The 24,054-nt window shown below is 35.5% G+C and overlaps 1 protein-coding gene and 1 long non-coding RNA gene across 3 annotated transcripts in view; both read right to left on the reverse strand.

Moving 5' to 3' along the window:
* NRDC (nardilysin convertase) overlaps positions 1-24,054 on the reverse strand; it is a 104,527-nt gene that overhangs the window by 52,238 nt on the left and 28,235 nt on the right. Inside the window, exons 2-6 of one of the 2 annotated variants that reach the window (XM_082688394.1) lie at positions 20,396-20,720; positions 16,998-17,131; positions 16,016-16,085; positions 15,778-15,859; positions 14,766-14,919 (exon numbers count right to left, since the gene is read on the reverse strand). In XM_082688394.1, the coding sequence (XP_082544520.1) occupies positions 14,766-14,919; positions 15,778-15,859; positions 16,016-16,085; positions 16,998-17,131; positions 20,396-20,720 (765 nt within the window). The remainder of the gene's footprint in view (positions 1-14,765; positions 14,920-15,777; positions 15,860-16,015; positions 16,086-16,997; positions 17,132-20,395; positions 20,721-24,054) is intronic. The other variant, XM_082688395.1, reaches the window with a different exon arrangement.
* LOC309843159 lies at positions 18,353-20,092 on the reverse strand. Its single transcript, XR_014299978.1, has 2 exons — positions 18,744-20,092; positions 18,353-18,510 (listed from the first exon to the last, which is right to left on the reverse strand). It is a non-coding gene; the product is annotated as an uncharacterized lncRNA (long non-coding RNA).

Consider the following 24,054-nt stretch of genomic DNA (forward strand, 5'->3'; position numbering starts at 1 on the left):
TTAAAGTGGCCAGAAGTAGTGATAGAGAATTTTAAAAGCAGCAAGAGAAAAGAAAACCATTACATATAAGGGAAACCTCATAAGGCTGCTAGCTGATTTTTCATCAGAAGCTTTGCCAGTCAGATGAGAGTGGCATGATATATCCAAAGTGCTGAAGGGGAAACATCAGCAGTCAAGAATACTCCATCCAGTAAGGCTACCATTCAGAACAGGAGGAGAGCTAAAGAGTTTCCCAGACAGACAAAGGTTAAAAGAAATCATGATCACCAAAACAGCCCTATTAGAAATACTGAAGGGGACTCTGAGTGGAAAGCAAAGACTATAAATAAGAGTTTAAAAAGTAGGAAATAAAAAAGTGGTAAAAAATAAGTATATCTGTAAACATCAGTTAAGACACTCTCAAAAGAAAAAGATGTAAAGTATGACACCGTATACCTAAAACACAGTGAGTAGAGGAGTAAAGAATGGGCTAAAACTTAAGTGACATCAACTTAATATAGACTGCTATATGCAAAAGATGTTATACACAAACCAAATGGTAGCTGTAAATCAAAAACTAGTAACAGATTTGAAAAAATAAAGAGAAAGAAATCCAAGTATTTCACTAAAGAAAGCCAAATAATCAAGACAGAAGAGGGCATGAGAATGAATAGAGAAGAATTACAAAACAGCCATAAAACAAGTAATAAGATGGTAGTAAATACATATATACCACTAATTACACCAAATATAAAAGAATTAAACACTCAAATCAAAAGACATAGAGTAATGGAATGGATAAAAAAGCAAGATCCATCTATATGCTACCTACAAGTGACTCAATTCTGCCCTAAAGACACATGCAGATTGAAAGTGAAGGGATAGATGGGGGCGCCTGGGTGGCTCAGTGGGTTAAAGCCTCTGTCTTCAGCTCAGGTCATGATCCCAGGGTCCTGGGATCGAGCCCTACATCGGGCTCTCTGCTCAGCGAGAAGCCTGCTTCCCCCCTCTCTGCCTGCCTCTCTGCCTACTTGTGATCTGTCAAATAAATAAATAAAATCTTAAAAAAAAAATGAAAGAAAGAAAGTGAAGAGATAGAGAAGTATTTATCACACAAATGGATGTGAACAGAAAGCTGGAGTAGCAATACTTTTACCAGATAAAATAGACTTTAAAACAAAGACTATAACAAGAGAACAAGAAGGACACTGTAGAATCATAAAGGGAACAATCCCAACAAGAAGATATAATAATTGTAAATATTTATGCACCCAATATACGAGCCTAACATAAACATAAAGAAAGTAATCACTAGTAACAGAGTAATAGTAGGGAACTTTGATCCTCTATTTATATGAATGGACAGATTATTCAAACAGAAAATCAACAAAGAAACAATGAATTTGAATGACACATTGCACCAGATGGATCTAAAACATACACTCAGAACATTCCATCCTAAAGCAGCAGAACATTTTTTTTCAAGTGCACAGGAACATTCTCCAGGATTACATATTGGGCCACAAAACAAGTCTACACAACTTTTAAGACTGAAGTTATACCATGCATCTTTTCTAACCACAATGCTATGAACTACAAATCAACCACAAGAAAAAAATCTGGAAAGAGCACAATTACATGGACGTTAAATAACATGCTACTAAACAATGAGCAGGTCAACAAGAAATCAGAGAAAATTAAAAAAAGACATGGAGACAAATAAAAATGAAAGCACAACAGTTAAAATCTTTGACAAGCAGCAAGCTTTTATAAGAGGGAAGTTTACAGCAATACAGGTCTAACTCAAGAAGCAAGAAAAATGTTTCAAATAAGCAAACTAATTTTACCTCTAAAGGAGCTAAGAAAAGAACAAGCAAAACCCAAAACCAACAGAAGGAAAGAAATAATAAAGACTAGAGCAGAAATAAATAAAACAGAAACAAAAAGAACAGATCAATGAAACAAGGAGCCAGTTATTTGAAAAAGAAAAAAATCAACGAAATTGATAAACCTTCAGCCAGGCTCATCAAACAAACAGAGGACTCAAGTAAACAAATCAGAAATGAAAGGAAAAATAACAGACACCACAGAAATACAAAGGATTATAAGAGAATATTCTGAAAAATTATAAGCCCACAAATTATACAACCTAGAAGAAATCATTAAATTCCTAGAAACATATAACCTACCAAAACTGAATCAGAAAGAAAATTTGAACAGACTGGTTACCAAAAATTAAATGTAATCAGTAATGAAAAAACTCCCAGAAACAAAAGTTCAGGATCAGACCACTTCACAGATGAATGCTACCAAACATTTAAAGAAGAGTTAATACCTATTCTTCTCAAACTATTCTAAAAAAAGAGGAAGGAAGCTGCTAAAATCATTCTATGAGGCCAGCATTACCCTGATAACAAAAACAGATAAAGACATTACAAAAAAAGAGGAACTACAGGCCAACATCTCTGATGAACACAGATCCAAAAATCCTCAACAAAATATTAGCTAACTAAATCCAATAATACATTAAGAAAAGCATTCACCACAAACAAGTGGATTTCTGGGGTGCAAGGATGGTTCAATATTTGCAAATCAACTGTTTTGTTACATCATATCAACACGAGAAAAGAATTTTAAAAATCATATTATCATTTCAATAGATACAGGAAAAGCATTTGACAAAGTACAGGACCCATTCATGATTTAAAAAAAAAAAAAACTCAACAAAGTAGGTTAGAAGGAATATACCTCAACATTTTAAGACTGAATTTGAAAAACACACAGCTCCTAAGGTCCGAACAAGACAAGTATGTCCATTCTCACCACATTTATACAACACAATCCTGAAAGTCCTAGCCACAATAATTAGACAATGAGAAGAAATAAAACGCATTCAAATTAGTAAGGAAAAAGTAAAACTTGCACTATTTGTTGATGCCATGATACTATATATAGAAAACTCAAAAGACTCCACCAAAAAATTCCTAGAACTGATGAATGAATTCAGTAAAGTTGCAGGATACAAAAATCAATATACAGTAATGCATTGCATTTCTATACACTAATAATATGCACCAAAAATCTAATAAAACAATCCCACTTACAATTACACCAAAAATAATAAAATACCTAGGAATAAACTTAAGGAGCTGAAAGAACTGTACTCTGAAAACTATAAAACACTGATGAAAGAAACTGAAGATGACACAAACAAATAGATAGATATTCCATGCTCAGGGATTAAAAGAAAAATATTGTTAAAATGCCCATACTACCCAAAGCAATCTACAGATTTAATGCAATCCTTATCAAAACACGAACAGCATTTTTCACAGAACTAGAACAAATAATCCTAAAATTTGTACAAAACCAGACAAGACCCCAAACAGCCAACGTAATCTTGAAAAAGAAAAACAAAACCAGGTATCAAGATATACTACAAAGCTGTAGTAATCAAAACAGTATGGTACTGGCACAAAAACAGACACATAGATCAATGGAATGGAACAGAGAACCCACAAATAAACCCACGATTATATGATCCATTAATCTTCAACAAAGGAGGTAAGAATATGCAATGGAGAAAAGATAGTCTTTTTAACCAATGGTGCTGGGAAAACTGGACAGCTACCTGCAAAATAGTTAAACTGAACCACTTTCTTACATCATACACAAAAATAAACTTAAAATGGATTAAGCACCTAAATGTCAGACCTGCAACAATAAAAATCCTAGAAGAAAGCACAAGCAGTAATTTCTCTGATACTGGCTGTAACAACATTTTTCTAGATATGTCTCCTATAGAGGGACCAAAAATAACTATTAGGATCACACCAAAAATAAAAAGTTTCCAAACAAAGACAGAAACAGTCGACAAAACCAACAGACAACCTACTATTAATAGGAAAAAATATTTGCAAATGATATATCTGATGAAGGATTAGTATCTACAATATAGGGCGCCTGGGTGGCTCAGTGGGTTATGCTGCTGCCTTCGGCTCAGGTCATGATCTCAGGGTCCTGGGATCGAGGCCCGCATCGGGCTCTCTGCTCAGCAGGGAGCCTGCTTCCCTCTCTCTCTCTCTCTGCCTGCCTCTCCATCTACTTGTGATTTCTCTCTGTCAAATAAATAAATAAAATCTTTAAAAAAAAATAAAATATATAAAGAACTCATATAAAACAAAACAAATAATCCAGTTAAAAATGGACAGAGGACATGAACAGACGTTCTCCAAAGAAAACATACAGATGGCCAAAAGACATGAAAAGATGCTCAGTATCACTCACCATCAGGGAAATTCAAATCAAAACCACAATGAGATATCATCTCATTGTCAGAATGGCTAAAATCAAAAACACAAGAAACAATAAGTATTGACAAGGATGTGGAGAAAAAGGAACCCTCGTGCACTACTGGTGGGAATACAAACCTATACAGCCACTGTGAAAAACAGTTTAAAAGTTCCTCAAAAAACTAAATATAGAATTCCCATATGATCTAGTAACTGCACTACTGGGCATTTACACAAATATGAAAACACGAATTGCCTATGTTTATGGCAGCATTATTTGTAATAGCCAAATTACGGAAGCCATCCAAGTGTCCATCAACAGACAAATGGATAAAGATGATTTTGTATATATACACATACATACAACAGAATATTACTCAGCCATAAAAACAGGAAATCCTGCCATTTGCAATAACATGGGTGGATGTAGAGAGAATAAGGCTAAGTGTAATAAATAAGTCAACCAGAGGGGAAAAAAATACTGTTACGATTTTCATTAATATGTGGAATTTAAGAAACAAACAAACAAAAGAAACAAACCAAAAAACAAGACTCTTAGAGAACAAACTGATGGTTACTAGAGGGTAAGTGGGTAGAGAAATGGATGAAAACAGATGAAGGGGATTAGGAGTACACTTATCTTGATGAGCACTGAGTACTACACAGAATTGTTGAATCAGGGTATCGTACACCTGAAACTAATTTAACACTGTACGTTAACTATACTAGAATTAAAATAAAAAACTAAAAAACTTTTGCTGTATGTGTAAAAAAAAAAAAGTAATCTTTAAAATAGAATTCCTGGAAAAATGAAACAAGATGGGACCAGGAGGAAGACAAACCATAAGAGACTCTTTTTTTTTTTTTTTTTTGGTTAAAGATTTTTATTTATTTGACAGACAGAGATCACAAGTAGGCAGAGAGGCAGGCAGAGAGAGAGAGGAGGAAGCAGGCTTCTTGCCGAGCAGAGAGCCTGATGCGGGGCCCGATCCCAGGAGCCCAGGATCATGACCCGAGCCGAAGGCAGAGGCTTTAACCCACTGAGCCACCCAGGCGCCCCCATAAGAGACTCTTAATCTCACAAAACAAACTGAGGGTTGCTGGGAGCTGGGGGATAGGGATAGGGTGATTGGGTTATGGACACTAGGGAGGGTATGCTCTATGGTGAGTGCTGTGAAATGTGTTAAGCCTGATGATTCACACGCCTGTACCCCTCCGACAAATAATTCATTATAAGTTAATAAAAAAAATTTTTTTTAAGAATTCTTGGATTATAATCTACAGCAGCTTTAATGTAATTACCATTGCCTTCTTGCCTCCAAGGTTGCAATGGGAAATTAGCTGTTTATTAAGATTATCTTGTATAAGATCTTCTTCTGACCTTTTTTTTTTTTCTTTTAAAGACTGTTTGAGAGAGAGAAAGCACAAGCAAAGGCAGTGGGAGCAGCAGACTCTCCTGAGCAGGAAGCCCAATGAGGGACTCGATCCCAGGTCCCCAAGACCATGAACCCAGCCAAAGGCAGACACCCAACCCACTGAGCCACCCAGGCAACCCTGCTTCTGACTTGCTAGTTTCAATATTCCCTTTATATTTGGCTTTCAAAAAGTTAACTATACTATGTCTTGTGGATGTCATTAAACTTATTCTTTTCTACAATCTGCTGAGCTTCTTAAATATCCAGCATTCTGAAAAAATGATTTTGATGAGTTTTGGCAATGTTCTCATTGCTCTTATAAAGGCCAGGCTTTTCAGACGGACTTTTACTTCACCCTTCCTGGTGATGTCAGTTTGCTTTACATTTTAATTTCTGCTCCTATTTTTATCATTTCCTTATACCTTCTTTGGGCATATTTTGCTCAGACTTCCTGAGACTGTCTAGCTCATAAACTTTAAGGCATTCTTCTCTTCTAACATATGCAGTTAGTGGGGCACCTGGTGGTTGTCATTAAGCGGCTGCCTTCAGCTCAGGTCATGACCCCAGGGTCTGGGGATCCAGCCCCTCATCGGGCTCCCTGCTCTGCAGGAACCCTGTTTCTCTCTCTCCCACTTCTCCTGCTTCTGTTCCCTCTCTCACTGTGTACTTCTCTGTCAAATAAATAAATAAGTAAAATCTTAAAAAAAAAATAATAAATAACATATGCAGTTAAGATTATACATTTCCCTTGAAGTATTACTATACCTACATCTCACAATACTCCATATTTTTATAATTCAATGCCAAATATTTTCTAATTTCAGACATGCTTTCTCCCCCTTTTACCCATTATTTCATACTAGTATATTTAATTTCCAAAAAAAAGGTGGGTGTTGTAGCTATCTTTCTGCTATTGATTCCTAGCTGAATTTTAACAGTGTACTGTGATCAGAAAATGTAATAGGACTCCAGTGTTTTGAAATTTGGACTGAATCTGTGGCTAAAATATAGTCAAACTTTTTTTTTTTTTTTTTTTTTTGTGAGAGAGAGAGAGAGCACGAGCTAGCACGGGCAGACAGAATGGCAGACAGAGGCAAAGGGAGAAGCAGGCTCCCTGCTGAGCAAGGAGCCCGATGTGGGACTCGATCCCAGGATGCTGGGACCATGACCTGAGCCAAAGGCAGCCGCTTAACCAACTGAGCCACCCAGGCATCCCTGGTCAAACTTTTAAAGCATTCTATTACACCTGGAAAAATTTGTAACCTGGAAACCACGGAAATGGTTGTTATCTCAATTACTGAAAAGGAAATGTTAAATATCCCACAGAGGTTGGCTATTTGTGCATCTGTCCTTATATCTGATTTACTTTGAGGCTATGTTAATTAGATGTGTTCAAATTTAAAACAAACATGTCTTCCTAGTTAAATTTTCAACAACATGAAGTAAGCCTTGAACAACAGTAAATTTTTTTTTGCTTAAGCCTTAAAATACCTATTTTTTCTGATATCAATGTAAGTACTCTAGCCTTCTTTACACTGGTGTATCTATCCGCATGATATATTATTTTATGACCCTCTTACTTTCAACCTTTTTGTATTTTTATGTTTATATCTAAATCTTGAAAACCAGGTTTGAAAATAATGTTTATCTTTTAACTGAATGTTAATTCATATACATTTAACAGTAATTACTGATATATATGGATCTACATCTTCCCCCTTCCCCTTTGTACTATATTCATTGCGTGTTCTGTTTCGGTCTCTCCCATTTTTTCCTCTGAATTCATTATTTAAGAGAAATTTTTTTTTATTAACGTGAATTTTATTATGAGTGAATCAAATTCAGAAAATAAGGTATTCTAGGACTCTTCAAAACAGTAAAAATGATTTTTAAAAAAAAAGCAAAAATGACAGAGAACTAAAGAGATGTACTACATGCAATGCATGTACCTCGATTGGATCATAGATCAAGACAACTAAAAGAAAAACGGAGGACAATTCAGACTGAATACGCTCTACATATTAGATAATGTAAGGGATGATTAAATTTTCTTAAGGCACTAGTATTGCCGCAGTGCTGGTATTGCAGAAGAATGTCTGTTTCGATGGAGATGCATACTGAAGTATTTAAGGGTGAAGCATCATAAAGCCTGGTCACTTTGAAATTGTTCAGAAAAAGAATATACAGAGTGAGAGATAAAGCAAGTTGACAAGATAAAATGTAGTGTGTATTATCTGTACTATTCTTTCAACTTAAAGGTTCAAAAAATCATGGAAATATATCTGTTGAGGCATGCCTGGGTGGCTCAGTCTTTTAAACAAGTGTCTCAGGTCATGATCCCAGGGTCCTCAGCAGGGAGCCTGCTTCTCCCTCTCCCTCTCCCTGCTGCTCCCCCTTCGTGTGCTATCTCTCTCTGTCAAATAAGTAAATAAGATCTTAAAAATATATATACAGATATAGATACTATGGATTTGTTAAGTGAAATAGTACATATGGTACAATTCTATTTTATTTTATTTTATTTATTTATTTGACATACAGAGATCACAAATAGGCAGAGAGGCAGGCGGAGGGGGGGGTGAAGCAGGCTCCCTGCTGAGCAGAGACCCCCCCCCCCCATGCATTGAACCCTGGGCTCTATCCCAGGACCCTGAGATCATGATCTGAGCTGAAGGCAGAGGCTTTAATCCACTAAGCCACCCAGGCACCCAAATATTCTATTTTTGTAAAAACAAAAACAAAAACAAAAAAAAAAAACCCACACATGTATACATGCAAACACACACAAAGACACACACACATATGCAAAGACATATATTAACTGCTGTAACAAAGGAGCCAAAAATGTCATGACTCAAAGAAGACAGAAGTTTATTTCCTGCTACTATGACAGTCCAAGATAGATGAACCAGGTCAGTAGATATCTCTCCTCCATTCAGACTTTCAGAGACTCTGGATGATAAGGACTCTGACATTTTCAACACAAGATTTTCAAAAGTTTTTTCCTTTCCAGCTGAGGTGTAGGGTCAGAGATCATCTTACTTCCACTCACACTTCATTGGCAAGACTTTCCCCAAGTCCATACCTCACTGCAAGGGAGGCTGAAAATATCAAACTGGGCAGTCATGTCCCAGCTTCAACTCTCATCACTTGAAAGAGATTTATTAGAAAGCAGATACTCCATCACAGTCATTAAAAAGGGGTCTAAGCTCATGGACTGCCTCTAGCCTAAGGCAGTTCCTACTCATTCTTTGGATCCCAGAAACATCACTTCTTTCAGAAAGCAAGCCTTCCTTGATTCTCATCTTATTTTGTTAGTTCCCTTAGAACTAAGAATTGGTGCCACCTAACTTACCACTTAATTGTTTTTTAAAAAACAATTCCAAACGTTTTCCCTGTACTCGTTTGGAATTTTTACACTCAAATTCTGTTCTTTTATTTTAATTTTTTATAGTTTAAAAGATTTATTTGAGAGAGAGAGCGCAAGTGGAGATAGAGGCAGAGGAAGAGAGACAGGGAGAAGCAGAATCCCCACTAAGCACAGAGCCTGATGTGGGGCTTGATCCCAAGACCCTGAGATCCTAACCTAAGCAGAAGTCAGATCCTTAACCAAATGAGACACCCAGGAGCCCCTCAAATTCTGTCCTTTTAGAAGTTACCCTAAAAAATATTCCATGTATCCTTTTAACTTAACAATGTCTAATGTTAATCAAAACCTTACCCCCCAAAATAACTTTTTTTCATTTATATTACTACTGACTGATATACTATTTTTGCTTTAATTCTATGTACCTTTTTAAATTTCATAATTATTGCTTTAAATAATCAATGTTCATTTATATTTACTCATATAAAATGACTTTCATTGTTCTTTTTTTAATCTCTGACCTTCATTTTCCTTCTACCTGAAATAAATTCTTTAGAATTTCCTACTTGGCTGGTGGCAAACTCGACTGTGTGTCTGAAGATCTATTTTACAATCATTCTTAAAACATATTTTTGTTTGATGTAGAATTTGTGGTTGGTACTTATTTCCTTTTAGGCTACTGCAGATATCCCACTGTCCTTTACCTTCTACTACTGCTGCTAAATAGTCATCTAGCAATTTAACTAATATTCCTTTGGAGGAATTTTGCCTGTTTATCTGGCAAAGATTTCCTATATTTGGTTTTCTGCAGGATGACTGTTTCTCTATATATGGATTTCTTTTAATGTGCACTTTTGGAATCTGTTAGATTTCTGTAACATCTGACTTGATGTTCTGAAAAATTTCCAGTGATCAACCCTTCAAATACTATGTCCTCTCCATTTTTCTCTCTCCTCCTTCTAGGACTCCACTCGACATTTCTGCTCTATCTTCTATACCCCTTTTTTCTCCTTTTCTCTGTATTTTCCCCTCTTTATGTTGTATTTTGAATTTCTTTTGGCCTATCTTCCAGTTCACTAATTCTATCTTCATCTGTACCTACTCTTTTCTTAAACCAATCCATTAAGTTTTCAATTTTAATCATCATATCTCAGTTCAAGATGTTTTTATTTTTATTTTCCAAATCTCATAGGTCACATGTTATAGTTTCCTATTACTTGCAACTGTATTCAAACTTGTGCCTTCTTTTTTTAAGATTTATTTTAGAGAGAGCCTGTGAATGTGGGGAGGGGCAGAAGGAGAGAATCCTCAAACAGACTCCCCACTGAGCAGGAAGCCTGATGCAGGGCTCAATCCCAAGACTCTGAGATCACGACCTGAGCTAAAATCAATAGTCAATGCTCAACCAAGCAAGCCACTCAAACACCCCAATGCCTTATTTCTTTAAAACAGAAAGTATAATCATTTTTATAATTTGTGTCTACCTATTCTAATGCTTAAAATCTCCAATGAATTAAAGGTCTTTCTGTTCTCATTCATGTCTTGTTTTGTGGGTCTCCTTACATTTGACTGAATGGTGATCATTTTACTTGGAAAGCTATTTATACAAGCAATAATATAAGGCCTAGGATGAAGCATTTTCTTGGGGTTTTTTCCCCCCTCTTCTGCAGATTTATTTGAAGTACAATTGACAAAATTATATACTTTTTTCCTTTTTTTTTTTTTTTTAAAGTAGGCTTCATGCCTAGCATGGAGCCCAATGCAATTCTTAAACTCATGACCCTGAGATCAAGACCTGAGCCGAGACCAAGAATCAGATGCTTAACCAACTGAGCCACCCAGGCACCCCCAAAATTACATATATTTAGAATGTACAGGGCGCCTGCGTGGCTCAGTCCTTAAGCAAATGCCTTTGGCTCAGGTCATGATCCCAGGGTCCTAGGATCAAGCTCCACATCGGGCTCCCTGCTCAGCAGAAAGCCTGCTTCTCCCTCTACCACTACACCTGCTTGTGTTCCCTCTCTTGCTATGTATCTGTCAAATAAATAAATAAAATCTTTAAAAATAAAAAAATGAAATGTACAGGAGCACCTGGGTAGCTCAGTCAGTTAAGCATCTGTCTTCAGCTCAGGTCATGATCTCAGGGTCCTGGGATCAAGCCCCATGTCAGGCTCTCTGCTCAGCAAGGAGTCTGCTTCTCCCTCTCCCTCTCAAATAAATAAATAAAATCTTTTATGAAAATAAAGTATATAACATGATGTGATATACATATACTTTGTGAAATTATTACCACAATTAACACATCCATCACCTTACTTAATTTCCTCTGTGTGTGTGTCTACGTGAATGCTGAAGATCTATTCTCTTAGCAAATTTCAAGTGTACATTACAGTATTATCATGGTCACCACGCATGCTGAACATTGTATCTTCAGAACTTACAACTCAAAGTGTATGCCCTTTGACCAGCATCTTCCCATCTTCCCAGTATCTAGCCTCTGGTAACCACCATCCCACTCTGTTTCGATCAATTCGGTTTTCTTTCTTTTCCTTTTTTTAAAAAATTTGGTTCCACATGGGTGAGATCATACAGTATTTGTCTTTTTCTGTGTGGTTTATTTCACTTAGTTTAAAGTCCTCTGGGTTCATTCATGTTGTTGCAAATGTAAAGATTTCCTTCTTTCCCATGGCTGCATAACATTCCACTGTCTGCATCTATCTATAGATATTTCATATATTCTTCTTCCATTTATGCATCAATGGAAGCATTTTCTTTTTAAAGAATTGTGCTTGCTTCTCTCAGGGATCCAAGAATACTACCAATTCTGGGTTGTGTTAAATCACAATCAAGGCTTGAAGTTCACCAGAAAACTCAGGAATTCTGAAAATAGGCTGTAATTCCTTTGGATGTCTGATCCATTTCCTCGACCTGAGTCCCAGCTTATTATAAGGGTCTCCGTTAGACATCCCAATTTGTGGACATCCAAGGCTTTGATATTTCTTGTCCTTGGCCTGAGATAATGATAAAGCCAAGTCCAAATATACTGAAATTAGTAAATGCCACCAGGAGAAAAGCAGCTTCCATTCTCACTTACTTACCAGAGTAAAAATTCAGTCATTTCCTCAACTTTTTACTTAAGTGATCCAAGATACTAACAAATAATGTGACTTATGTGAAGGAATTGAATTTTACTGACCAATTATTAAAAAATACTGGCATACTCAATGTATGCTATATGAGTCCTTTGCAAACAAACCAAAGACATTTTATTCCTTAGTAACTGTAGAAGTATAATATTATCATACTTATTATAGTAGATGCAATACTTAATCCTCTACCACTATCATTTGTCATATATTCATGATTTGATATTCTTGTTAATTTCTTCTACTAATACTACTAATGTAGTATTCTTATCTGGTAGGTTCTTTTTTTGTAAGTAGAAACAAATATATAATTATCTTTCGATTTCCTAAAGCTATCCTTAAATCAGAAATGTACAGAATAAAGAAATCCATCAAGTTCTTTAACTAAACTTTATACCATATTTCATCAAATCTGAGGTGGTCAGAATTTGTTCAACATACCCTTTGCCTAATCTTTTTTCCAATGAAATGGGTTTCTTCCTTATTTTTTTTAAGATCTTATTTATTTATTTGACAGACAGAGATCACAAGAAGGCAGAGAGAGAGAGTGGGAAGCAGGCTCCCTGCCCAGCAGAGAGCTTGATGAGGGGCTTGATCCCAGGATCCTGGGATCATAACCTGAGCTGAGGCAGAGGCTTCAACCCACTGAGCCACCCAGGTATCCCTTCTTCCTTCTTTATATTTAGATATAACCAAATGGGGGTTTTCTTGGCGGGGAGGGTGGGGGTGGGGAGGGGTACTGGTGTGTTTATCTTGGGGGCTACTTTTGTTTTTGTAATAAAATATAAAGTCATAAGAATTCAACCTGACTACTGCTTAAGATTTCTTTATACATACAAAGACCTGTTTGGATTTTGTGAACCTTGGGAACTAAGAACTCTGAAATGAGCAAACATGCAATCATCCTCAGAATATTCCTGATTTTGTAAGTTCACAGGAACGATAACCTTTTGTATCATTTGCTCTGCCTTCACTGATTTATTTTGTCCCTATCCTTTTGTTTGTTATTTTGGGATTAAATGTTCACTTACAGAAACACTGAGTATCAAATGTATGTGCTATGAGCATGTTCTTAAGTATTCAATTAAAAACAGCCATAAAATAATCCAATGAACAAGGCAGCAGCCATATTAGAGATTAATGAAGAAAAACCAGAAGGTTATATCCTCTGATAGTGTTATCAAAGCAATAGGGTCAATTTTAATGGGATTTTGACATTGTTTTAGCAAAAAAGTTGATAATTTGGGGGTTCAAGAACACATATTTATTTCATTGAAAATAATGGTATATACTTTCAACTTACGGAATTTTACCCAAAAAATTTTTCAGCATCAAATTAATCTCTTAAGGAAAGAGAAAATTTAAGAAAACTGTGAACTTTTGTCATGTTTTGAGAATTTTCCAGTCATTTATGGTAGTTTTTTCTATAATGAAACACTATGAATTCATTCAACAAATTTATCTGTGTTATCTATCAAATTCTTGATGCTGCAAAGATATCAACAAGAAAAAAATAGACAAAAAACTCTGCCCTCAAAGGCTTACATTATACTGGTCAAATTCAAGATTTCTTTTTTTATATTTCAATCTTTTATTTATGTAGAATTTGGCATGAAATGATTCATTTTTTCTAGTGTAGACTTTGGTCTGCAACCTTCTGATATCAAAACTCTACTAACGCATGGACATAAGCTTTCAAGAAAACAATTTTGCAGTAAGTACAGAAAGCTTTAAGAAAATATGTAACTTGAACACATTATGATACTTCTTATACAACAAAAATAACACCCAATCCCTTAATATTATGTTTTATAAATTATATAATGATGTGTAAAAATTATACCTTGTTTAAAAATATAAAAGGATTCACCCATATGTGAAACTTAAACAAAACAAAGGGAAGTAAAGGAATAAATCAAATAACAGGCTCTTAACTACAGAGAATGGATGGTTACCAGAGGAAAGATGGATAGGAGAATGGGTGAAATAGATTAAGGGGATTAAGAGTGCACTTATCTTGATGAGCACTGAGTAATATATAGAATTGGTGAATCATCATATTGTGCACCTGAAATGAAACTTAACACTGTATGTTAACTATACTGGAATTAAGACTTAAAAACTAAAATATAAAAAATATGAATTTTTAAAAAAAGAAAACAAAAACAAAAACAAAAAAATATGAATAATATGATCCCATAAACATTTAAAGATATAGATGGCTATATACCAAACATTAACCATAGTTATCTTTAAATGATAAAATTAGAAGCAATCATACCCTTTTTTTGCTTCTGTTTTCTGTATTTTCTACTAAATTAGAAAAATAACTGCAATAATGAGCCACCACAGATTACATTTATGAAACTCAATACAAAGACCAAGTATTATAGAACAGGAACCAAGGACATTTAATAGTTTGCTCATTTCTCCAAATAAAGTACTATGACAATTCTACAGAGTTAGAGTACTGCTTAGAAAGAAATACCAGAGAACAACATCCACTATTACCATTTGTAAAATGTCATTAGATAATTAAAATAAATATACATTTTGAGTTAGTTACCTGTCCAGGGCTTCCTTGTAGTATTTTCTCTGGACATCAAATTGAAAGACTGTACGTTCACAGTCAGTTGAAGCATTATCACTACCCCCATGTTTCTTCAGGAAGGCATCAAATCCATTTTCATCTGGGTATTTCAAACTACCCATGAACACCACTAAGTGGAAAGAACACAAAGTCACAGAAGACAAAGAGATAAAACAATGCTTTTATTATCAAGGATAAAAATTCTCAAATGCAAAAAAAAACTGGAAGAAAATATACCAACATGTTAACAATGGTGTGTCTCCATAATACTTTCTTCATTTTATTTGTTTTTGTAATTTTCTATAATGCTCATATATTAGTTTTAGACTAAAAAAAACTAAGCATAAAAAAACTAAGAAATATTTCATTTGTAAAAACATTAAAATGCAAACAACATAAACATGTATGCAGATTGTTATTATAATAACTCCTAAGGAGATAAGTTTGCCCTCAATTAGCTTAGAAAAAAATATATAAATAATTCAAGAAAACAAACGGATTAAAATATCTCTGTCTCTATCTATATAGCATCCATACAGGTTTTATTTAGGTACATTTATAGTTAAACCAAAGATGTTGTTTTGTTGTGATATTAATCAAGTTTTTTTAATTTTCTGTATTTCTAATGCTTTGACATCTTGGGGACTTGCTAACCATGGGAGAGACAGCCCTTCCCAAAGTTAAAGACTAGATTTCTAGAGACAGGCAATTATCTGCTGATCTGTTGGCCTTAGCATACCTGAACAATAATAAAATCTACTTGTTAAAATATTCTTCTAAGTGGTTTCATCCTAATCCACAAAACTAATATGGTTAAGGAGATTAAATTTAAGTCTTTAGCTATAATATTCATAAATATTTTTTCTTAGCCTTTTACCTTCTTAAACATATCATACTTCTATCAAACCAGTTACTCATCTTTGAAATCAATTCATACAAATCTGGAGGAAAACACACACTCAGGAATGGTATTTTACAAAGATCTTACTGTGTTCCAAAAAGTGTGCCAGCCCGGGCAGGTCATCCGGATCAGCAAAACTCCCAACTCCAACACAAAGAGCCGCTGCAGACTGGAATAAGTAGAACACATACAAATAGTGAGTCAATCCTAAAGAAATAATACTGTCATCACATATTAAGGATTCACTTGGAGACTGATGGTTTCCAACAGAAAGTAATAAAATTCTTTCCCTGAGTATCAGGAGGAGCAGCGAAGTGAAACTCACCAGAACTGTGTCAGTTTCACCCTGCTGCTCCTCCTCTTGCCATCCTGCCAAATGCTGAACAGGTGCAGACCTAAGGGAAAAAGCAGAAACAGAGAGAAAAAAAAAAAAAGGGAAGGGGACTAGCCAGCCTACCAAATATCATTTCTTGCCAGCATTTCAGAGTTCTGAACAAAGTCATATTTCCTTATTTATTAGATTTCGGAAATCTGCATAAGTAATATGTCTAGCAATTAGCAATTAAAGACTCTGTGTTCAGTAACTCAGTTACTAGATGTGAGACTTCTCAGTGTTATTCAAAAATTTTCATTTTTATTAAAATGGTAAATACGTGTCAGGAAAACATCTAATAAAGAAAATGAGTAAATGGTTAAAAAAGAAAATCTTTATTAAAAATCTATAGAATTTTAAAGAGGCTTTTTAGTTCTTCGTGTCTTCATATACAGAATACATATATCAATAGATATTCCCCCAATACCTTTGGCAAATCAAAGGTTTTTAACAAATTAGATCGTCAAGAGGTATACCACTTAAAAATGATTAGGTACATCACTTAGAAATGATTAAGTACACCACTTAAAATGATTAGGGCATACTATTATGTCATTGTAAATTAAAAGACACAAAACAGGAGGGGAAAATAAGTCAATCTGAATCCTTGAGGATAGGAAGCTGAATTATTAACTTCCCCCAATTTTTCAAATATCAATTTTAAAAGGCTAACATATTTGGCATCAAAGAGCGTTTTGATAAATGGATATTCTTTTAGAAAGAGAACTCCTAAGAAATAGAATGTTCCTGGTATGAAGTTTAACCATGTGTCAGATAATGAAAATATGTTTTTAGAAGAACCAAACAGCCTCGTTTGATAATGTAAATCCCATTTTGTAGACATAGGCACATAAACTCAGTTAAAACATGGGGGAATATCCACTTCTTCGAACCACAGTCTAACCTGTTCTATGATGTTTAATAGATGCCTAACCTGCTTTCAGCTCCAACTACCCCATAAAGATTTCTTGTCTTGACCAGCAGGGCTGAAGACATTTTTGTATAAGTTGACTTAAACCACAGTCTATCAGTCAGCTTTGACCACAGCAAAAACAGGCTCTGCGATTGCTAGAAAAGAAATTCATACTTGAGAATTATCTACCCAAGAAATTCATACTTGAGAAATTCATACTGGAGAACTGACTTAAGAAACCCCTGAACAAATCATTAATTCTGTATATATCATACTTAAATTTTAACCTTTTTAATTTATCAAAACTTTCAGACCAAGAACAACTTCCTTTCAGGATGAGGAAAATGGAGGGGGATGAAAATGATCCTCAGAATAGTAGTTACCTTCTTAATTACGTAAATATTCTCCAAAAACCTCAAAATTATTTCTTTCTACTTCTTTTACTAATTCTCATATTTACCTTAAACAAGGTCCACATTTTTCCAATAAAAATTAAATCATAAAACCAATGCAAAACCCTAAACTACTCTTAAGGCACCTCTTATCTTGCCTATCTAACTTTATTTCCCTTTTGCAGATACTTATTCATTCAACGAATATAAACCATTTCCAATGTTACAATCATAGGACCTTTCCTTTCACGAGTGTAACCACTGCATCTGAACAATTTGATTTCATCTTCAAACTACATTAGGTTCCTGCGTTCCTTTCTAAAATGATCCAGAACACTAGCTATTGATATCTTATGAGGCAATATATCATACTGAGTTTTCAGAAAAGAAAGGCAGCTTTAAGCCATTTTAAATGATCACTATAATCTGATCTTGATGCTCTAGAAAAGGTAAACATTTATAGAGTTTGATCCACCTAAGCAAAATAAAAAGGGGTACCAAAATACTGGATGCACATCTTCATTTGTCAAAGGGGTTCACAACTGTTACGTAAATCTAAGGTATTTTATTACATCTAGACAATAAAACTGGCTGTCAAAACAAGCTTTTAATTTAACCCTAGAGTTTTGCTTATCAGTTGACAGAAGACATAAAGAAGTTCAAAGCATGGAAAAAGTAATTAATAGATACGTACAGAAACTTTCAGACAGGAAATATTCAGTTATGAAGTTATCACATCATCAGTTTTAGAGCTAAAATGGACATTAAAAATTATGTATATAATCTAGGGACACCTGGCTGGCTCAGTCAGTAGACCATGCAACTCTTGTTCTCATGATCAAGTAATTTCAAGCCCCACATTGGGTAGAGAGACTACTTAAAAAAAAAAAAAAAAAAAAAAAAAAAAACCTTAAAAAATTATGTAAATAATCTAATTTTTTTGTTTTAGAAATTTTCTCATTTCTCAATTATTTCTTTTCAGTATTTTCATTTTTATTCCTCAAGTTTTCCAACTAAAACCACTTGTCCTATCATGTTACCCCAAAACAGGCATCATTCATAATATATATAGCAAGGGGCAAATAGATTCTTAAAAACGTGATCCAATTCCCCCAACAACTTAGTGTAATAACTGGTACAACCTTCTTTTTTTTTTTTTAAAGATTTTTTTTTTTTTTTTTAAATTTATTTGTCATAGAGAGAGAAGCGAGAGTGAGCACAGGCAGACAGAGTGGTAGGCAGAGGCAGAGAAGAAGCAGGCTCCCTGCCAAGCAAGGAGCCCGATGTGGGACTCGATCCCAGGATGCTGGGATCATGACCTGAGCCGAAGGCAGCTGCTTAACCAACTGAGCCACCCAGGCATCCCTGGTACAACCTTCTTTAAGAAAGTAATTTTTCCAGGAAGACTGACTATCCACAAATGGATTTATTCATAAAATATCTACTACCTGTATTCTCACATCTTTATATCTCTGAGGGCTGACCACCTTATAGTATGTTTGACATCTAGATTTTAGTCTTAATAATATGAATTTTATTTCATTTGTATATTGACTATGTCATGTTGAATGTATTATTGATAGTCAAGAAACTAGTTTTAACAAACATTTGCTGATCAATTCCACTGTAATGTCTCCAAAAAAATCTTATCTTCTAATATAGATGCTCCCTACTATAAAATGGAGGCATTCGTCAAAAGATGTCCAGAGAGGGGAAATTCTCCTTATCAAGCCCTATTGCTATATTTATTTATTGTTATTACACTTAGCCCTTAAACAACACAGGTTTGAACTGCTCAGGCAGTTCAACTTGGATGTTTTTTAATACATACAACATTGTAAATGTATTTTCTTTTACTTATGATTTTAATGTTTTCTTTTCTCTAGCTCACTTTATTATAAGAATACAGTACATAATACATATAACATATAATACATATAACATACAAAATAATCAGAGTGCCTAGGTGGCTCAATGTTATGCATCTGCCTTCAGCTCAGGTCATGATCCTAGGATCCTGAGATGGAGCCCCATATTGGGGTCCCTGCTCAGTGGAGAGCCTGCTTCTCCCTCCCCCTCTGCTCCCCTGCCCTGTTCATGCTATCTGTCCCATACTGTCTCAAATAAATAAATATTTTTTTAAAAAAATATGTGTGAATCAACTATCTATCAGCAAGTCTTCCAGGGAACAGTAAGCTATTAGTAGTTAAATTTTAGGGGAAATCAAAGGTTATGCAAGGATTTGCAACTGCACAGGAGATTGGTACCCCTAAACCCCACATTGTTCAACAGTCAACTATATGTATTACATGAAGCTCAACTGACCATTTTTATTTCAATTCCTCAAAATTACTTGGTGCTTTCCCATAAAAAGAGATAAAAACACATGAAATTACTAAGCAGAAATTACCCATGAGGACTCTCAGAACCATAGGTCCAGGTGAGAATTCTATACTACCTTGTTCTTTTCTTTTTCCAGTCTCTCCAAAGGTTATATACTCTCTTATCCCTCTACTACATGTGAAGAATAATACAAATCCTCAAATATTACCAGTGATTACTTCTGAGAGTTATGATTATGAGTGATTTTTATGTTTTTTTAAATTTTCCATCCATTTCTATAATAAGTTTTTATACTCTTATAATCAGAGCAAAATGTTTTTTAAATATTATTTTCATACAAAATAGATCTTTACTGAAGATCAAAAAATGAATATACACTTACTTTTTTTTTTTTTTTAAAGATTTTATTTATTTGACAGACAGAGATCACAAGTAGGCAGAGAGGCAGGCAGATAGAGAGTGAGAGAAAGAAGCAGGTTCCCTGCTGAGCAGAGAGCCCGATGTGGGACTCGATCCCAGGACCCTGAGATCATGACCTGAGCCGAAGGCAGCGGCTTAACCCACTGAGCCACCCAGGCGCCCCTACACTTACTTTTTGACATTAAGAAATAAAACATGAGTTTAGGAATTATCCCAAAGAATTCCCAAATTAAAAAAAGACATAATTATAGACATGATTCACACCTGTTTCTCAGTGGTTTTCTTTCTGGCTTCTGCCCTCTCTTCTAATTCTTCTAATTCATTATCCTCAGTATCAAGATCATCATCATCATGTTCATCGTCATCATCAAACTCCTCTTCATCATCAAAACCCTCTTCATCATCTTCTATTTCAGCTCCAGAATCCTCATCATCGTCGTCGTCATCATCATCATCATCGTCATCGTCTTCCTCTTCTTCCTCCTCTTCTTCTTCTTCTTCATCATCTGTTGCATCTCCTGTTTTACCTTCCATATTACTTAGGTCTGAAATCAAAAGTGCCTGCAAGCCATTCCGCAATTTGATGTATCTAAAGAAAGAAAAAAAAAAATCACAAAACATTTTGAGTCAGCTACTATTTTTTCTTTTTTTTATTAAAAGATTTTATTTATTTATTTGACAGAGAGAGATCACAAGTAGGCAGAGAGGCAGGTAGAGAGAGAGGAGGGGGGGAAGCAGGCTCCCTGCTGAGCAGAGAGCCCAATGTGGGGCTCGATCTCAGGACCCTGAGATCATGACCTGAGCTGAAGGCAGAGGCTTTAACCCACTGAGCCACCCAGGCGCCCCGAGTCAGCTACTCTTTACACACACGAACACAAATGATCATCTTAGCAGAATAAAAAAAAAAGTACAAAGGCAAGGGAAGCAAGGGCAAAAATGAACTATTGGGATTTCATCAAGATCAAAAGCTTTTGCACAGCAAAGGAAACAGTTAACAAAACCAAAAGACAACTGACAGAATGGAAGAAGATATTTGCAAATGACATATCAGATAAAGGGCTAGTGTCCAAAATTTATAAAGAACTTAGCAAACTCAACACCCAAAGAACAAATAATACAATCAAGAAATGGGCAGAAGATATGAACAGACATTTCTGCAAAGAAGACATCCAGATGGCCAACACACACACATGAAAAAGTGCTCCACATCACTCGGCATCAGGGAAATACAAATCAAAACCAAAATGAGCTATCACCTCACACCAGTCAGAATGGCTAAAATTAACAAGTCATGGGGCGCCTGGGTGGCTCAGTGGGTTAAGCCTCTGCCTTCGGCTCAGGTCATGATCCCAGAGGCCTGGGATCGAGTCCCGCATTGGGCTCTCTGCTCAGCAGGGAGCCTGCTTCTCCTCATCTCTCTTTCTGTCTGTAAAAAAAGAAACAAAAAAACAAGTCAGGAAATGACAGATGCTGGCAAGGATGTGGAGAAAGGGGAATCCTCCTACACTGTTGGTGGGAATGCAAGCTGGTGCAACCACTCTGGAAAACAGAATGGAGGTTCCTCAAAATGTTGAAAATAGAACTACCCTATGACCCAGCAATTGCACTACTGGGCATTTACCCTAAAGATACAAACGTAGTGATCCGAAGGGGGACATGCACCCGAATGTTTATAGCAGCAATGTCTACAATAGCCAAACTATGGAAAGAACTTAGATGTCCATCAACAGATGAATGGATAAAGAAGATGTGGTATATATACACAATGGAATACTATGCAGTCATCAAAAGAAATGAAATCTTGCCATTTGCGATGGCGTGGATGGAACTAGAGGGTATCATGCTTAGCGAAATAAGTCAATCAGAGAAAGACAACTATCATATGATCTCCCTGATATGAGGAAGTAGAGATGCAACATGGGGGGTTAAGGGGGTAGGAGAAGAATGAATGAAACAAGATGGGATTGGAGAGAGACAAACCATAAATGACTCTTAATCTCACAAAACAAACTGAGGATTGCTGAGGGGAGGGGGGGTTGTAGAAGGGGGGTGAGGTTATGGACATCGGGGAGGATATGTGCTATGGTTGAGTGTTGTGAAGTGTGTAAACCTAGCAATTCACAGACCTGTACCCCTGGGGATAAAAATATATTATATGTTTACTAAAAATAAAAATAAAATAAATAAAAATTTTAAAAACCCAGCAGGCAATTAAAAAAAAAAGTACATATACATACACACACCCTCAACACTATGTTTACATTAATAAAACTAGCTGTTTCTTCACAGGGGAAACCTCAAAAGCTAATCAGTTTCTGAGTAACTAAATAGAAAAGAGACACTTGACTGTCTTTTTGATTTTGAACTATGAAAATACATTTACCTGTTCAAAAACCAAATTTTAGAACTTAAACAGATAACAAGCCCACAACTCAGCCTCCCTTACTATTTCTTTAATTTATAAGTACTTTACAAATATTTTATCATTCCAGAAGACTCAACCTAACAGAAGCATATCACTCAATACACAGAGCAGCCAGGTCAGCTTAAATATTAAAGCAAAATTTCATATATTTAAACTCTGTTCCTTCCCTTTGGTACAATGTATTTGATATTTTATACCAGCTTCCAGAACTCCTTTAAGGACTTAAAAAAAAGTGACTAAAAAAAAAAAAAAAAAAAAAGTGACTACATCTTAAAGAAAACTAAATCCCACGGACTAGTAGCCTAGCAGGAAAATGACTATCATTCACTGTCTAGTAAAATATGATTCAATTAAGCCAGTACAATCCAGAATCATAGAGCTAAACATGGAATGTTAGAATGAAGGAAGCAATACAGAAAGCCCTTAAAGCAAGGTACATTTAACTTGAGATGAAACTTTCATCAAGATGAAAAAAGTTTGGAAATGACCTACTTAGGTCATTTGTAGTTCATAATGAATTACAGCTCAGTGAGTTGTTCTTTTTTTCTCTTCCCTTTCATTTACAACTAATTGGACTTCCATAGCTGAAAAAAACTGCATCTGCACAGCAAACCAGGAAGCCTGAGACATCCATTCATGTAACTCAAAGTGGGTAGAATGGGCCATGGAGAAGCTGTGGGAGCCAGTGTCAGCATGTCCAGCAAAAGAACAGCACAACGTTTCTGGCAGAAGTAGAGAGTCAAGGTGGTGGGTGGAGGTATGCCAGACGGCAAATTCTGGAGCTGGAGGGACTCACTGCACTGAGGAGTAACAGCAACGACTGCAGGGAAGGAAAGGAAAGGAAAGGGGAAGTAGGCAAACAACCAGAACTGAAAGAGAATGTCTCCTGTTGTGGGTCCTGGGTTTAGGCAAAGAGACCGCCCACAGACTCCTGGAGGATTCTCCTACCAGGCTGTGGGGATATCCAAAGCCTCAAATGCTAAGTATGTACTTCCTTCCTTCCTTCTACCCTTCTTTCCTTTCATCCTTCCTTCCTCCCTCCCTCCCTTCTCTTCAAATTATCTCTGGTGTACTCTAGTACCACCTTCTGGAAAACAAAAAGAAGGCTCCTAATTTACCAGCCTGTTAAACTGTTAAAATCAAAGTAAACAAAACCTTGCCTAAATAAGGTGTTTGCTACTTAAATGCTGCAGAAGAAGCACTTTCCAACAAACACCATCAAAAAGCATTTTATCACAAAAAGGAAATGACAATTTTCTAGCAACTGAACCCAAAGGCATAGAATATTGCAATCTATTTGATAAAGAATTCAAAATATAAAGAAATTCAACAAGCTACAAAAAACTCAGGCAATACAATGATCTCAGAAAGAAAATGAATGAACATAAGGAGTATTTTACCAAAGAGAGTGAAATTCTAAAAAATAAAACTAAAAATTCCAGAGCCAAATAAATCAATAAATCAGGTATGAGAATGCACTAGAAACTGAGCTGGAATG

Source organism: Mustela nivalis, assembly GCF_964662115.1.
Source record: "Mustela nivalis genome assembly, chromosome: 10".
NCBI lineage: Eukaryota > Metazoa > Chordata > Mammalia > Carnivora > Mustelidae > Mustela > Mustela nivalis.